The following is a 17,476-nucleotide window of genomic DNA, read 5'->3' as shown; positions in this document are numbered from 1 at the left end:
GCTTCAGGTGAAAAACTACTAAGCATCTCCTGCCGCAGCAGCAATTCACTCAACTCTCCTTTAACTGAACATTTTGTTTGCATATTCAACATCTTTCTGAATGAACGTTGAATGCCACACTCGTATCTAGGATTATTCACCCTCCAAGGCTGATTAAACATATTCCATTCTTAGCAGGTCTACAGAAGGAACTGAGGTACGATGTGTATTTTCTATGCCTCAATACAATACAGGGCACATTCAGCACATGCAAAGGCCTATATTTGCATCTGAAAAATAAGAAACCAACTTGTCAATGTAGAGGTTGTATTAAGACTCTTATGTCCCTACAATTTAAAGAGTGCTATCGTTTCAGAACTTTCTTTACTTAGTTTTGTTGGGATTTCCAGAAAAAATTGTGCACAAAGAAGGCACAGGTTGTAAAAAATAGAGGTGATTTCTTCAGATTCTGTCTACTGCAGGAAAGAATTTTTTTTCATGCAAATTTCCACTAAGCTTTTTATCAAGCAGTTACTACAGAAAGAAAATGGGCAGAAACTTTACCCCAGTGATTAGTACAGAGACCACAACCAAGTACTTTATGCTTCATGCACTGGTCACTCTATCTCCTCTAACTGCAAACTTCTTTCTGCAAGAGACTTCATTCAGTCAAGAACGCAAACTATGAGAGTAAGCAGACAACCAATAAAAAAAGTAAACAGAGACTATGTAGTCGCCCAAGTACATAAAGTCTTTTTGAGAACATTTTTTTTTTGGAGAGACTCTGATCTAACTTGATAAAGTTTAACAAAACAAATATTTCCAGATCACAGAACATGCTGAGGTGGAATAGACCCACAAGAATCATCAAGACCAACTCTTAAGTGAATGACCCAGAAAGGGTTTCAAACCACAAACTTGGTGTCATGCTCCGACCAACTGAGCTAAACTCAGGGTCATAAATTTCTCACAGATAAAAATTTGGCCATGATTTTTCACCTACAGAAGATTTGTGTTGGGTCATAATAAGAACATCAAGCCTGTGTTTACCAACAACAGAAATGAAATCATGTCTAAGTCACTCAGATATTGAACTAATGAATTGTGGTATTTCCAATGTCTAACTACTATGCAATAAGCTATTTATAAAATTAGAATAACTGTTTCCTTTGGAAGATAGTTCTGTTCTCATTTAAAAAATCCAATTTATTAGTGAAAAGACTTTAAATATTGTATTATTTAAAAATCATCTTTAATAAAGCTTAATAATCGAATTTCAATTTAAATAATCAGGTACTGACATTCTGCTATCTACTGAAGTATTAGAATCTATTTAAACAAATGCATCACACCCAAATACACCCCTCTTATCAATGGTCACAAACAAAGAATCATTCCTAACAAAAATAATCCTATGAAATCTGAAGTGAGTTACACCGTCTCCTATTACATCAATCAAACAGTAACAAACAAAACCTTGACAACTCTCAGAAATGCAGTAATACACTTCAAGTTCCTACTTGGTGACTACCATTTCAATACAGTGACAATAGTAACATTAAAGATTAATTGGCTGAAATCTGCTGATCTTTAAGTTCTTATTTTTCTTCCTATGAAACTAATCACCAAAGACCATTTGAGCGAATATTGAGTTATCACACTAGCTATTGAATGCATTTTCACTTTCTCTAATGGTTCATATTCAGCACAATACATTTTTAGGACAAATCAAGGAACAATAGCCCAAGGACTTCCAAAATAAACAGCATCAAGGACAACATTCGGAAAATAATTTTCTCTGTTAGATACACATGTAATTTGTATTAGCATTACCCAAACACTCTAAGTATTTAGTGTGCTTATTTCTGTGTTTTAGTCTTATAAACAATTTTCATTAAAAAAATTTACAGTAAATTTAGCACTAACACACTGAAAACTCTAACAGTACAAAAAGTCAATCTTAATTATTACATGTACCTCACACCTTATGATGTCACCAAGTGACAAATTTTGAATATAGTTTGATACTATAAAAGGTACCCAGAAGACTATGTGATTTCATGCACAAGGAATGACAAAGTTGATCTCAAATCTATAGAACACGCAAACGTATCACATAAATCCAGAGAAATATTTGTTTGCCTCTTAACCTTTCATTTTGCATTCATAAATATATGCATTTGCATAGCTATTTGAAATTTCATTCTAAAAGCAATGACATAAGAGGCCTATCTGAAAAGTATAGATTAGAAGAGCAAGAAAACAACCTTCAAGTATCATGACCATAGCAAGTGGTCCAAAAGCCTGGACAATCAGCATATATGCAAAAGCAGGGACACAGCAGCATAAACATTTCTATAGCTTAGTTAAAGATTACTTTTTATAGTGCACATGTACAATTTTCTTTTCAGATATATGCTCCCTATAAAAATGTCCATGGCATTAAACTAATGAAGGGCAGAGGATGTGCCTTCCTGGACAATGGAGGCTGCTGCATTGGACAATACAGTTAAAAAAGCTTCCGGAAGAGGAAAGATTTCCCATTAATGTGTTGACTTTGAAGGCAGTGGTGAGGGATGCCCTTGGGCACACCCTGCAGGCCATTACAGGACTCCAAAGGCCTTCAGACTGTGAATCCACCCAGAAACAGAATCATTAGTACATGTGCTCCAAGGAAAATGAAGAACCAAAAATGGCTTCAAGCACCGCCAGGGTGTTCCCCCAAAACGAGGTAACTGCTTTTCATGGTATCACACTGCTCCTAAACCAACAAAGACCTGACTCTTGAGCAATGATGAAAAGGGAGGCAGAGGACTGACAAGCACAAAACATCCCCTCGGTCAGATGGAGCCCTGAGCCCTGCCCATGCCCAGCAGTGGCTTCCAAGGCACCACTCTCATGAAGTCGAGAAGTGACAGAGCAAGAATATCTACTAAAGCAATCTCTAAAATTCTTTCAAACTCACAGAACAAATCCAGTTTCATCTTAACTCTGTCAATTGAATTCAACAAGGGGATACACCCGTTGCTGAGTGGGCAGTGAAAGGCATATGAATTCAGGAACATTCTATTTACGAAACAAAAATATGACAGGAAGACTGCTTAAAACTTTATTCATTAACACAAAAAATTGCATCTCATCTTCTCACCAATAATTGGCACTAAGTAAGTGAGATTGAGATACTCTATTTGTGTATAATCCTAAAAAAAAAAAATAAACACGACATGCCTAACTTTTTACCCAGTGTTTTTATCTTTTGCAAACAAGATTTAGGAAAGGAAGGAATTTTTAAAGCTCTTATTTAGATTTTGTATTATGGCAGTCCTCCTATACTATTAGGTCGAACAATGTTTCATAAAGTGTCTGATTGCATTAAACCCATCTGGAACCACATACACCTTTCTTACAAAAAAACCCCAGAGAGCTCAGCTGAAGTAAAGGATATGGATCAACTCACAAACTGCACTTTAGGAGGTTGTTCATTCTGTCTCTGACTATTAATGTGGAAGTAAAAAAATGGCAGCACAATTAACATTTGCACATCTAAAAGATAAAAGTAACTGAGTCATGGAGTGAACTTTCAGAAACAACAGGCAAGCAAGGACAGCTCTTTTCTTTAGGGGTAAAGCATTCAAGAGGGGTAACATCAAAATAGGAAAATACATCACCATTTTGTTTTTCTGTTTTTTCTGTTGAGGTTTTTCTACCTCAAACATAAAAATGCTAAAAAAATATATGCTTAAATAAAAAGTACTAAATCATGTTAGATTACATAATCCACTAAAATATGAAAAATTAACTACTCTTAAAACAACAAGAATCAAATTAATTTTGTTATTATATTTAGATTATCCATTCTTCAGGCAGACTGTCCAGCATCATGGAAAAAGACAGGAGAGTGTTTTGTAAAACATATGCAGGAGAGATTGTTATGCTAAGTAGTGTTTTGGTAGGAAAGATAAGTAAGTAAAAGTAGAAAAATCTGTGTAATTTACAAGTGAATATCATAAGGATGCCTAAGGGCAGTTTATTAGTATTTTTTGAAAGTGTCCTAAGACTATTAATAATAAATAAGCTGGTTTGTGAATCTTAGCCCTAAAAGCTTTCAACTGCCTAGTGCTTCTGATGTATATAGAGGAATATTCCACCAATATCCAGAGCAGTACCGAGGACTAAAGAGCTGAAATAACAGTTTACTACAAATGCCAATAGTAGAAAAAATGCCTCAAGCATAAAAATTCTTGGATTGATGTACATGGTTGGTCTCCAGGAAAGATGCTGCATTGGGAATAGTAGCAAGTTCAAATTATTCCATGCTGTAGCATGGAAGAACAGGTTCTTTCACAGAATTCCTTTTTTAATGTAAGTATTTGGTTTTTAATAACAATGCTTTTTAGATTAAAGAGTAGCAGACAATAATAAAGATGAACTAGTTTTGTATTAGAACTAACTGATTGTATAATTAATTTAGAATATTATTCACATGGGACATGAAACAAGAAATGTAGTGTTAAAGAAGGAGGCATTTATTCTCCAAGCTGTGAGCCATGAGCTTAAGGCTCTCCAGGAGGCAGGTTATAAAGAACTCCTGTACTTGAATGCACAGACTTGCACAGACCTTCCTTGTGACTTCCCTTCAGGCAGTTGCAGTTCAGCGTGAAGTTTTGATCCTGTTTTGTACAAAGTGCAAACACATCTATCACTGGCCTTCTCATGGAATCTTTATTTAAAAAACATTTTTAAAAATTAATTTTAATATTAGTCTAGAGGCTGTAAGGCAATTATGAAATATTTTGAATTAGCTTCGCCCAGATCCTGCCACTGCTCTTCACCACTGCTGTTCTTCAAACTCTTCAAAGTACTCTGACTTCATGACTCATCTCAATTATTTCATTCTCATTATTTCTAATACCAAAGGCTCACAGCTTTTTGCAGATATATGAATTTGAATATGTCAGCTTGCCATAATAAAATACAATTTCAAGTGTTTTCCCTGGTTGTGTAGCCTTTAATATCTTCAACTGTATATGGATACCAATGCTTAAAGGGCCATTGCTGTCACCTTTTAAAATCCCTGGTGAAAAGCACTTAAAGTTTGCAAGGTTCTGATACAGTCATCTCCCTTGTCTACAAGCAGCAATGAAATAAACCCAGAAACTACGCCAGGCACACATTTATTTTGAGTATCTAGCTGATCATGTTTCCAACAACATCATTCTTTCCTGCATGACCTTCCAAGGTATTATTTTCCTCCCTTAGTTGTTGTCTTTCATCTGCCTGTCTTTAGGCTTTGGCTTCCTTGCAGCAAAACCTATATAATCTATAAAGTGTCAAAATATTTATGAAATTATAAAATAATACAAAGCAATAGAAAAAACCTCCAACAACACAGCTGGTGATCCTAAGAGCCTAAGGCTGCACAACGCCTGTCCTAAAGCTCTACCATTCACCAAGGTGCCCTGCCATTCACATGACTTGTCACATTACCACTGAGACAAACAGCTCTTCACCAAGGGGCCTAACAGCCTCCCACAACATCACAAACACCAAGAAACACAAATCAACTCTGAAAAGCAACCAAGTAAAAGATAAATCCTGGACATATTTTCAAATAACTCTGTCTCTAAACTCCTCCTTTGGAGGAGGTAAGCGAAATTGCAGATGAAAAGAAAAAGAAAACTCAGAAATACAAGGTAAACCAAAACCAGAGAAGCAAGCAAATAAAAGTCTGTCCACAACCTGAAATGAGAACTATTTTGAACATGACATATTTCCTCCATAAATGTCTGTGCTGGCCATGGGCCTACGGGCCCCATATGCAGATTTCATGTCCTCCAAATTTAGTTTATGAATCAGGAGTACGATGCACAATTTTTTCCTATAGCACAAGCAAAATGAACATCTGTTCACTTTTTGCCATGTAGGTTTATATCTGTGTGGGTGGGTGTGAACAGAGCTCTTGATGTGTAATAGTCCTCCCATCTGCACACCAGGTGGCACTGCATAGTTAATCAGAAGATAATAACAGCCATGAGGAGATTACTTACTTTTTGGGCAAGAGAGAGTAAATCAATCTCAGAGTTTTTTTTTAAACAAGGTACATTAATGCTTGTACTTTAAAATCCTTTTTTTTTCTGTCTGTGTAATTTCACTCCAATCAATGACATCATCTTATTATATTATTGTTTGAATGTGATGTTAATTGACTATGAATTACTGCAATTACGACAAAGGTTCACTCCACAACGTGTTTCATATATTTTCTTTTTATTTATGTACAGTTTTAACCCTTGTAAGCAGAATATGCTATTTAGAATACATTCAAACAACAATCTGCTTAGATTTACTTGGTAGACTCACCTAACCCACCATTTCACAGTATTTAACAGACCTCTGAATACCCATATACAATAAAACTAACTTCACAGCAATTCAGCAGCAGAAGATGGAGGAATAAACAAGCAATCTTCATTACTCAATGAGAAGTTAAGTAGAAACTTAGTGCTGCAGGTTTAAATCTACAAACACTGAAGTTAAAGTGTTTAAGCAATTTCTGGGAATGAGAGCTTCGGATTTTTCTTAAAAGGTCACCAAATAAAACAATATTTCAGGATATATTTTTATCTGATATTCTCTAAGGAGAATGTAAATGTTATGAAAAAATATTAGAGAATAAGGCTAGACGTTTGTGCAAAAGTCTGCAGAAAATATGTCTATGGTGACAGCATTTCCATGTAGTCATTTGAATGTCACATGAAGAATGTCCTTTAAATATTTAGTTCATTCATTTTTATTCAATTAAGTAGTTCTACAAAGAAACTCCTATGTATTTTCTCTTTCAAAAAGGATTTGAAATGCTTTGTGGAGTTTTAAAAGACAGAATAACAGAATTCTGTTTTCCAAAGAAGACAGCTGAACTTCTAGAAAGATGAGGAATAAAAGCCTGGTATTTCTGCATTTGCCCAGATAGCCATGAGAGAGACATACACGTGTTTTGTTTTGGATTTTCTTATTGGCAAAAATCATATTCCACTCTGAAAATCCATGAAGAACCACAGTAACACAAAGCGTTCAGACTGCTCTGTTCCCCGCAGGATAGCCCTGGCTGCCTTCCTCTGCTGTCTCTGAGGACCATGTGCTCTCTCCTCTAGCCCCTCACCCCTCCATTGATTTCTCCTTTTGCTCTCAGCATGCTTATTCTCTGTTGCCCTGAGTCTCTACGGTGTTTACAGAAGGCAGCAACTGATGCAAGACTTTTTTTTTCTTAAAGCAAAATTTTCAAACTGATTTGTCAGTTCAGTCACAAATTCTTCACAAACCCTTCTTATCAAAAAAGCAGAGCTGATTCAAGGCAGAATACATTGAGTAATCTTTCAAATCAGGACAGGATAGGATTTTTTTTTCTATGCTTACTTTTAGAGGTTGGATTGAAAACTTTGACAGTTTAATTGGGAGACTTAATTCCTATTAATTAATGTTTGTGAGTAACAAAACAAAGCCAAAAGTTTTGTAACTGAAGAGAATTGTAATTCTAAGATGAAAACTTTAGGAACTAATTCTTCATCTCTATTTCTTAATTAACATTTTAATTGCCCAACAAAATAAGACTAAGTTAAGAAACAGCATCTACTTAAATGAAATGAAAAAAAACCCTAAAAAAACCACAGTAGAGACTCCAAGAATATTGTTTAGCTGCTACCTTTTGTTCCTTTAAAAATTATCACGCATACCATTGTCTATTATTAATTTTGATGTAAGAAACTGAGATTCACGGACTATCCCCTAATACTTGTGTTAGCTGTAATCTGAAATTGTGACTGCTGGAGAAAACCAGAAGCATGGTGTATTTCTTAAATTCCCATTGCCCCGCTGGATCCTTACTGCTTATCCAGGTAACTATGAAAGCTTTTTCTAGGATTTAGTCTTTCCTAGTTCAACATAGGCCTTCATAACCCCAAATTTCACATCAGTTTTCACAGCCTAATTGGGAAAGGTAAGATGGAGGTAAGGTGTGACTCACACTGAGACCCCAGAGGTTGTCAAGTATTGGTGACATATACTGGCCACCTGCTTGTTTTCAAGTCCAGTACAAGGTATTTTTCTCAGCTTTGAGACAGCGACTAAATGTAACAGACCTACTGGCTGGAGAGCATCTTTTCCCTTAGGATAAACCATCGTAGCCTCAATGCTTCAGTAAGCAAAGAATTGAAGCAAAGCACACTCTTTTGTTACTATTCATTTCAAATAAGTCTGTTAACCTGTATCCATTTTTGAACTTAGGAATTCTTTACGTCTCATGTCAGAAACACTGCCAACAGCTGATTAGGGCACACATTTAACACCAAACAGCTCTCACCAAAAGCCCTTGCTGTTCATTTCTCTTCAACATGGTCACTGGCTAGAATGCTCAAACCTCAGTCACTGTGTTTTACCATTGACAGAACCTGCAGCAGAGGGCACTTTGCCTACCACACACAATATTCCCACAGGCAACAGATTTTCCCTGATGCATAACTGTGTGAAAAACAGCTTTCAAAGTTCTCTTTGCAACTCCACCTGCCCTCAGGTAGCTGGTTATTTACAAGTGATCTTCTGTTTCATGAATCACACATGGACTTTTGTACAATCCCAACTGAGAAAATCTTGAATTCCAACTCATTTGCTAGACTAAAGGTGTACTCTTCAAAAATCACATTGCCGCGAAAAAGTCCTCTCACACTGTACTCATCCTATCAGGGATTTAATTTTCTTTTACATACTCACTTCTTTTTTTTCCACTAATAGGGAGAATTTAAAACTACCATATTTCTTTTCCATCAAGGTACAAATATATTCTGAAGCAAATTAAAACAAAAAATAAATCTTCCACTTTATGTAAGTAGCTCCATAATTATTTTACCCCTATGATTCAGAGAATGTTCAAATGTGGTATTTCATTGAATATATTTGTTCAGTAGGCAAAGAACATAAAAAGAAATGCAGTTCAGACTCATTATGGAGAAATGGCTGTTGCTGATAGCTTATGAGTGCTCTATTGCATTAATATTGTTAAGTCCACAAATATGCAACCCCACAGCATGTCCTCTCCCTCTCCCTGCCAGGATGCAAGGCCACTTTACTGTCCAGTGGCTTACACAGCACTGCAAAAGTGAGATGACAGGCAGACAAGGGGTACACAAAGGGCATCATAAATGCAAGGTAGTGTCCAATAACAAAACTTTGCAGGTACACATAATCCTTCATTAGCATTCATACACTCTGTTTCCTAGTACAGTCAATGAACACATGCTTTACAGGAGAATTATGCTTCAGATACCTTCTCTGGTTTATTAAAACTCTGGCTGTGTCCCTTTACCTAATATCTGTATGGAAAAATGTTCTCTGTAGGTATACAGAGATAAATATATTTCTAACCAAAAATATTTTCATTAGTATAGCTTTATTAAGGTCAGAAAATAAACCCAGATACATAAACCAAACACTCCAATTCTATGTGAAGTGCTCAGTGGTCATTTTTGCTGACACTAAACTGAACTGTTATTCTAAGCTTCTGAGTCAGAAATGCAGAGGAATGAGGCTGATGTTAAAAAAAAATGACTGAGAATTTTTTCCTAAGTGCTAGACTCACAGAAAACAAATGCTTATGAATTAATTCCTCATTGGTGAGATTGTGCAATGTGGTTTGAAAGACACAGATGAAAACAATAAAAAATATAAGTCACATCATTTGCCTCATATAAAATTACATCAAAATATGATACATCAGAATTCCTTTACATGGAAGTTCCCTAACAATGTGAGGATTTAGGATTACATAAATCACAACACTCTGTGCTATCATTACACAACAGAATAGATCTGCAAAGCTTATTATACTGCATAACCAGATGGTAAACAACAGTTGTCGTTGTACTAAGAATTACATCTCTGTAATCAATAATAGGAAGGAGGAACAGTTGGACAACTTGTTTCCTATTATGTTCACTTAGGCAACGTCTAGATCAATAAAGAGCATTAAGCCTCATACCAACTGTAGACAATGCCTGCTCAACATGCCTATCATATGGCAGCAATGGGTCCAGCTGTACTTCAAAATAATTGTAAATGGATAATAATTCTAATCTAACATTAAAAAGAAGTGATAATTCAAACAGCAGAGAGGTGCAGGACTTCTCTCGTATATGAGAGAAGACAGACCTATGATGGCAGTTTTGTACAAGTCAAAATCAGCTTATTTTGTTAACCCACTCCATAAGTACATTTCACTACAGCCTATCTGAAGGATGTGGCACATTTTATATGGATGAAAGAAAAAAAGCAACCAAGCATGATATCACTGGCTTACATATAGACTCAGTAATTGTGTGGGTGTAGTAAGCTGTTCGCAAAAATTGAAAACTAAACTTGTGTATCGCTCTAGGCCAATATGGCAATTAATTACAAGCAAATTTTAGTTCATCCATTTTAAACTATCTAAACAAACAATAAATCAACCCGGCTACAATGTTCGGCTACATTGAGATATTAGTTCAAGATCTGTAACATAAATCTGAAAATTTTAGCAATCCTATTAAGGCCACTAATTTTAGCTTCCTGATTTTAAAATTTTTCTTATATTCCATACTTCCATAATGCAACAAATAAAAGCTTTCTCCCATCGTGTTCTTAACAAAGATACAAAGTTTATTCCTAGGCAGTCCTTCAATTTCAGTATGACAAAGCATGGGACCGTGAGCTCTTACCTATTCCAATAAAGACTGCTTTATAGCCATCTTCTTTCAAGGTATGGAGCGTCATTCCATCCACTGCAAGGCCTTTCCTAAAAATTATCTGAAACAATTAAAAATTGCTTGGCAAAAATTCAATTATAATGAAGCAGCACATTCTGCATGGTAAACTAACAAAGGTTTTCAAAATAATGAATGACATAAGTTTTGATTTAGACTTGCAATTGTTAATTCTAATTTAGACAAGAAACAGTGTCCATAGTGCAGTAATTGATGTTCAATAATCTACACTTGTTTCTGATCAATTGCTTTTTGCTTCCAGAAGCAAAAGCTGCATTTTTCTTTTTTTTTCTGGAGCCATTCTCCACACTAATCCCGCTCTGAGCAGCCGCTGGCCAGGCTGAGCACCTGGAGGAGCTGTAAGTGTGAGACAGGGAATGCTGCTCTCTGCATGCTGAGGAAACCGAGGACAGCAGTGCCTGTGCAGAGGTCACGCAACTGGAGATACACACACCTTTTGTTCATCACTCCTAACCCCAAGGCCTTTGAGCACAAAAAGTGCATGCAATTCCTCTTCTGATATTTCATACTTCTTGACATAGGTATGTGTGTTTTTATCTCCACATCTTAGACTCTCTGAACCTGAATGTTTTCCCTCAGGTTTTTTTATATCACATGTGATTTTACTTCACAAAATGCAGTGCTGTTGTGTAAGCTCTCTACTTTGTGATCTTAACAGTTTAGCCTTCAAGTCACTGTGTATCTTGTTTGTTATTCAATCTGCCTATATTTTATTTAGTATACTTTTCAGGTCGGTGAGGAAAAAAGGCAGAGGTAAAATACAATTTACACTACTTAAAACACTGACTTACTTTTTCTTTGGAGATTTAGTATACATTTTATCAGAGGTGAAAAGTCATGCACTATTGCAATCCTTGTAAGAACACAGACTCCATCCTCACTGGCAACAAAAGACATTCCATAAATTGTCATTACATTTTTTTATCCTGTTGTGTACATATGTTATGAAAACCTAATGAAGGAATTTAAATAGCAATACTATTTTATGTGAGGATTCATAATACTTCTAGGGCCTAGCTCTGTAATCCTTATCCAGCTGACTAATTCTTACTAATTTCAGTGGAATTACTTGAATAAACAGCACTACTGAGCATTACACAACACAGCACCTTCCACCACAGATTTGAAATGCTTTAAGTAAACACCAGAAAATATTTCCAGCTTATAGAGGCATAAAGCTAAGGCACTTATTTAACCAGCTTGCCAAAGGGTCAATTGCTAACCAATGGCAGAGCTTTGAAACAAATTTACATTGAGATTCTCTGCTGCACTCCAGAAGCACAGAGGACCTGCAAGTCAGGATGACATGGTGGCTCTATCAGTCCATTCTGGAGACCTTGTCTTAACACAGAGCCCTGGGAACTGAGGCTGGCAGGGGAGTCCCAGCAGTCTATGCCCAGCAGTTCTGTCTAAAGGTGTCTCAGTGCTCTGTTTAACACTATCCCTAACTAAACCTCCATTCTGTCAGTCTTTTTGAGGGTTGCAAAGGGAACTTAAAAGTAGAAAAACAGACCTGTAGCACTTAAAACCTTATCTTGCATCTTACTAGCATTTTTAAAAAACCCAGGCAGGACAATGTTCTCACTCAGGTCTTGTGACAAAAGTTTATTACTTTTACAAAAAGAATCAACATGAAAGAATTTAATCCAAGAATTTCTTGCTTCATGTAAGGCTTTAGTAATGTTAAACATAAAGTATCTCTCCTGGTACTTAAAAATTTGATCCAGTGGTACGTTTGTAACTTCTATTAAAACGTGCAACAATTGTAAATACTATCTAAATCTTCAGCTCAAGTCCTAAATTACAATAAATTGCTGTTCCCATTATCTATAAACAACACACATTTATTTAACAGAATAATGCGTAACTATTGCTTTCCAAGAAGTTGAAAAGATTGTTATTGTTTGTAACAGATGATCATGTTAACACTTTAATTTGATACATTTTATTATAAGATTAACTTGGATGCAAGACTATATGATAACCCATTAGAAAAAAAACTCAGGGAGAAGGAACAAAAGCAGTATCAAATATGAATGGTTTAAGTAGTGCCAAACTTGCATGAAAAAAGCTTGATTAAAAAAAATCAAATCATTCCAATAGCTACATTGAACCCCTAAAGCAATTTAGGAATTTGTTTCTTACAGACAATTAATCACATGCAGGCATTCCAGATGAGAACTATTGATTGCCCTTTTCCAAACTAGTGGCATTCAGACAGGAGACAGACAAATGCCCTGAGCAAGAGGAAGCATCTTCCTGCCTCTGTCTAGCATAGCTTTTAATCGTTCTTTACTAATGTGCATGACATTTTGCTGTTAATCTTTGGCAGAGTTCTTGTTCTCTTTTTTTTTTTTTTTGAGCTATACATAGGCAGGATATATTTTTCATTACCTTCACTCCAAGATCCTTCATAAGCTCGGCTTCAAAATTCACTACATCATATGGCAAACGGAACTGGGGGATTTCAGATGTACTAAAACAAAAAAAAAAGCTTGTAACTATTAGGAAAATATTATTTTGAAATTTATTATTGTTTGCTAAAATACTTATGATATACCTTAGTTAATTTTGACATATGTGAATGGAAATGTGCTGAAGTGTGACTCTTGACTTTTTTTAATTTTTAGAGTGACAAAAAAGCATTATTTATCCAATGCTAAAAATATAGGCCAGAAAGGCAGTACCTTGAGGCCAACACTGCCTACTCTTGTAGGTGACTAATTAACATTTGTTATGTTTGAATTCTAAAGGACTTCGGCTCCATTCCTTTTGTTCACCAGAACACACAACGCCAAGCGTAGGATACCCATTTAAAAAAAGACCTCATGGCTACTGAAAGCAAAGTGACATAGCAATCTTTCATTAAGCTATCTAATACTTGTGTATCAAATTTCCCATACAATTTTTTAAAAGTGGTACATATGCTATTTTGAGCTAAAGTATTTAAAAATCTACCTCCATTTCTACTTCATAAAATTTTAATTATTTTTCAGGATGGACAAACACTTTATCAGTTGTTGATTTCATGTTTGTTTTTTGACTTAATGTGTATTAGCTGGCATTTTTCCCTCCTGGGGAAGATTAAGAATGACATCTTCAAGTTCCCAGAATTACAGAAGGGAAAAACTGCAGTGCCAGTATAGAGTCTCAGTTTTTATGTACTGATACACATCATATGTGTGTGTATATATATGTGTATATATATATATATATATACATTATATATTATATATAAATATATAATATATATACATTATATATTATATATAAATATATAATATATATATAAAATATATATATATATTTATCTCCAGTAAAACATGTTGCAGATAAACACAGTGAAGTTATATTTAGATACTTTTGTTCAATGAAGATAAAAAACGTAAATATGCAGAAAAGTAAACGCTTCTCCCCAGATACTTCTAAGCTTCAAACAGTCTAATCTGTTTTCAAATTAATGAATCTGTAATATCCATAACAAAGCAGAGGCACAAGAGATTCACTGCAGCTTATTTTACATATTTATATTGACCACACATCTTCAGCATCAGGCCAGAAGAGTTTTATTTCTTTTAAGTTACATCAACTTCAATTATATTGATAAGAAACTGGTGTTCTTCCTTATTTCTAATACTGCCCTTTTTACACCTTTCTTGACCAGTGTGCAATGAGAAGTGTTATAAATATCAGATATAATGAATGTGTCAATATAACTTTCACAGGTCATGCTAAATAAAGGTGTCTGAGGCAGAAACTAATGTATCAATATGATTCTGCAACAGAGATTCAATAAAGAAATCTAATCAAAAATGAGGAAAGTTCTATTTTCCAGGTCACCTATGATGTCTCCACAACATGCTCCCAGAACACCACTGGCTGTTACATCACGGTCAGAATTTGTAAACACTTTTTTTTTGCTCTTATTAAACACTTCATTTTATGCTGTGAGGTATACCTGCATGCATGCACATTAACTATGAAAATAGGCTTTTATGAAAGTCAACTCTACATCAATAATTTTGATGCAATTTCTTTCAGCAGCAGCAGATGGTCTCTGATTCTGCAATGGAGAGACAGAGGGGAAAAGGAAATGGGGCAGAGAGTGAAGAGGGATGCAGTGGATGCAGTGTCCTACAAATCCACATCAACCTCAAATTTGACCCAAGTCAGAGGTGCTTGGACAGGTGCCTGGTGTTTCTCAGAGACCTCAAATTACTGCTGCTCAAGGGACAGCTCTTTGGCCTAGGAAGAGAAATACTTTGGTACATTGTAAAGCAGTGGCACAGACAGAAGCAAAAGTAGTAAAGCTTGTTCATGGTCTCTAAGCAAGAGCATGGCGTGCTCATGCCTACTGTACTATAAAGCATAAATTTTGGACAATTGGTGAAACGTAGGAAAACCTGCCCATAAATATGAAAATCCAGACACGTTCAGAGAAGCACAGATTTGTTATATTTAAATATCCCACCACAGGAATTGCAATCACTAGACACCTTTCTAGTGTCACAATATTATGAAAATTAGCTATGATGCAAGAAACATCTTAATTAAAAACAATTGGAAAAAACTTTAAGAAAGCAAAAACACTGCCATTATAAACAGCTGATTCCAAATTGATTTGGTCTTCTTAGCAATTTTCAATAGTTTATGAAGACTTGAAAACACGCTCATCAATAACTTAAATTTGTTAAAAGACGTGATGCAAAGACCTAGAAATGCAATAATGGATGACTGCTGCCACAGGCCAGCTCCCCTTCTGTTTCAAGATTAAAGTAAGGACAAAAGGAATTGATGCCCTTAAACACACATGAGCATTTCTACAGTGAACGGAAGTCAAATTTGACCTTGATTAATACATGTTTAAACTCAAAAAAAAGAAATACATTTAAAAATACACTCCTCAACCATTGAGGATACTAAGAGAACAGGCAAAACTCTTTGTAAGGTTTTTTGCATTAGGAGAAACAACAGGTAAAACATTATTTTAAATTCAAGTTAAACCACAAAGAACTTAAGACCACACTGCTTTAAACACACAAGCACATACTAAGCAACTGTAGCATTGTCCTACAGCACTGAAGCAGCTGCAGGAAGTCCTGCATTGTATTGTCAAGTCCAGCCTGAGTCCAACCTGTCACCAAAAAGAGCCTTTTTGTTAAAAACCTCTTACTAATTCTGACTACTTTATAGCAACAAAACTGGTTTTAATCTTGTATTTATGATAACATGTGCTACTGAGCAGGTAAATAGGTATTTCACATACTAAATTTGCAATCCTCTATGGTAAATAGTTCAAGTGAAACAGCTTCACAGTTAAGTGCCTATAGATTAACACCTTGGTAATTAGGTAAAATAATTCTGAACCTCACTGGGAAAAATGCAAGTAATCGGTTCAACTTCTCCAGAACTGATTCTCTTTCTTGCAGAGCACTGAATAAGTATTTGACATTATGACATTATGGATCAATTTCATTAACCGTGTCAACTCCATTATCTCAGTGATGCTGCATTAAGAAATGTAAGTGCATCACCCTTCTTTCTCTCTCTGTTTCATTATATTTTTTATTTTTTAAACACATTGTGTGGATGCATTTTGTACACACCTTACATTGTGGAATTTAATTTTGATTTTGAATGGCTTGGTATCCACTAGTCAGTGTCGGAATCATCTCATACACAGGGATTCCAACAAACCTACTAGATTTGATGACAGCCATTACTGCACTGGCAAAAATTAATTTTCTAGTGTGGAGGACTGACAACATGGAAATACTAGCCAAGGGTTTACCACAGAGCAAAACTGCAAATGTACCTTCCTTTATGTATTTGAACTTTTTGAAGGTTGAATTGCAGGGGGTTTATTTCACCCATATGGTATGGTCTGCTAAAGCAGATCCACTGATGGCTGATTGCCACTGTCACCTTTATTTACACAAGGTAGTCCAGGAAAGCATGCTAAAACAAAAACTCTCCATGAAATTACTATCTAAAGCATTTTAAACATTCTTTCACTAGGGCTACAGGAACTTAATCTTGCCTTCAGGATAAGGGAAAATGGCTCCTGACGTGATTTTCTAATATGTTAACATGATCATAACAATTACACCCTAGAATTTAGGTCATATGAAGAAAATATAGGAGATAGCCACTAGATTTTCAGTTAAAGCTTGCCTGCAACTATACCTCTTTTAACATGAACGATCAATTATTTAAAGATTAGGTGACTTGTACCGATGTGAAATCTTCTGTTCTCTTCCTATGCTAAAAGTCAAGTGATCATACATAAACTATGTATGTACAACAGTTTTTGCTATGCTTTCTACAAAAATTGCAAAGAGTGCTTTGTTATCATTGTTTTATTACCTTAAGCCGCCAAGGTACTCCTGCTTTTCAAATATGGTGATGTTTGAATAGCCCAGTCGAGCCAAAAAGGAAGCACAACTTAAACTTGCAGGTCCTGCACCAATAAGAGCTATCTTCACCTGATATGCTTCAGGCATATCTTCCAGAGGAGGTAAGGAAGGGTTTCTGATCTGAGGAATATTCATGGCTTTGAAAACCTGAAAAGCAACATAATCAACAAGTTAAACACATTCCCTTTTCAAATTTTATTATGACCGACATGATGGAAGCTTCTGCTAGTGCTGTCACATAGCTGATATATTATAGTAAACTCACAACATTAT

At 35.5% G+C, this 17,476-nt stretch overlaps 1 protein-coding gene across 6 annotated transcripts in view; it reads right to left on the bottom strand.

Annotated features, from left to right (window-relative positions):
• DPYD (dihydropyrimidine dehydrogenase) overlaps positions 1–17,476 on the bottom strand; it is a 339,434-nt gene that overhangs the window by 203,584 nt on the left and 118,374 nt on the right. For all 6 annotated transcript variants that reach the window (XR_010441181.1, XM_064719595.1, XM_064719591.1 and 3 more), the window contains 3 exons: positions 17,154–17,350; positions 13,182–13,263; positions 10,722–10,809 (listed from right to left, as the gene is read on the bottom strand). Coding sequence is in view for 5 of the 6 variants with exons in the window: in XM_064719595.1 (XP_064575665.1) it covers positions 10,722–10,809; positions 13,182–13,263; positions 17,154–17,350 (367 nt within the window). In the remaining variant the exon portion in view is untranslated. The remainder of the gene's footprint in view (positions 1–10,721; positions 10,810–13,181; positions 13,264–17,153; positions 17,351–17,476) is intronic.

This window comes from Zonotrichia leucophrys, chromosome 8 (genome assembly GCF_028769735.1).
Source record: "Zonotrichia leucophrys gambelii isolate GWCS_2022_RI chromosome 8, RI_Zleu_2.0, whole genome shotgun sequence".
NCBI lineage: Eukaryota > Metazoa > Chordata > Aves > Passeriformes > Passerellidae > Zonotrichia > Zonotrichia leucophrys.
This window is presented reverse-complemented; position numbering and strand designations above follow the sequence as displayed.